General features: G+C 38.7%; 1 protein-coding gene across 1 annotated transcript in view; it reads left to right on the top strand.

Annotated features, from left to right (window-relative positions):
* LOC107554692 (sodium bicarbonate transporter-like protein 11) overlaps positions 1-102 on the top strand; it is a 15,834-nt gene extending 15,732 nt beyond the window's left edge. Inside the window, exon 12 of the mRNA XM_016237276.1 lies at positions 83-102. Coding sequence (XP_016092762.1) covers positions 83-102 — 20 coding nt within the window. The remainder of the gene's footprint in view (positions 1-82) is intronic.
* The last annotated feature ends 817 nt before the right edge of the window (positions 103-919 follow it).

The following is a 919-nucleotide window of genomic DNA, read 5'->3' as shown; positions in this document are numbered from 1 at the left end:
TCTGATTGCGTAATCCAGATTACATGTAATCAGTTACTACCCAGCATTGCAGATTAGTGATATTAATATTTGTTTCCAACAGTTTGTGTTGCAGCACAATGACTATATATAAAATGAATACAAATAGTTTTGCTATTGATTTACATTAAAGCTCCCAACGTTTGATAGCAGATTAAAAGTGCATCTAAACTTCTAGATTTCCCATTTTGTGTCCATTGTTTTAATATTTATAGAGCAGATTTTAAGAATGGCACATGCCCCGCAATGATTGCGATTCATCTGAAAGTTGTGTATCCTAGCAACACGTGAATAAAAGCCTACCAGTGGTGAGCATGAGCTCAGAGGAGTCAAGAGGGCCCGTGTACTGCAGACTGACGAGGAGCTGTTTACATGTAATCAAAGGCAGGTCTCTTAAGACACAAGCCTCGAGCAGCGCTGCAGAGATGCAATCACCTGTGTGAGCCTGACTAAATAAAGGATTAAAGAAATTTCCATGTGGTTTGTCTTGAAGTCAAGAGATGAATAACTAGCAGGTGGGCAGATGATATTGTTCTCGCAGATCGGCAAAAAATGGTGTCTTCATTTACTTACCTTCATGTCATTCGCAAGAGGAGGTGTTTAGTAGAATGTTAAAGTTGCTCATTCCCATATAACAGTAATAGGGCTTTTCACATTGCGCCTAACCCCACTTTTAACCCTGGGTAAAGTATGTTTCACCTGTCGATGTCTGTCTGTTCACACGGCAGCCGTATTTGCAAGGCCTCCGGGCATTTGAATTACATATTTCAAACTAGATGAGTAAAGTTTGTAAACAAACTTTGATGTTGGCTTGGCAAAGCCTTGTTTGAAAGTTTGAAATAACTTTGAAAAGTCTGAAGATTTTACTTAAAGTCAATAACAAGTTCTAGCACATTGCAAA

This window comes from Sinocyclocheilus grahami, unplaced genomic scaffold, assembly GCF_001515645.1.
Source record: "Sinocyclocheilus grahami isolate Dianchi unplaced genomic scaffold, SAMN03320097.WGS_v1.1 scaffold510.1, whole genome shotgun sequence".
Lineage (NCBI taxonomy): Eukaryota > Metazoa > Chordata > Actinopteri > Cypriniformes > Cyprinidae > Sinocyclocheilus > Sinocyclocheilus grahami.
This window is presented reverse-complemented; position numbering and strand designations above follow the sequence as displayed.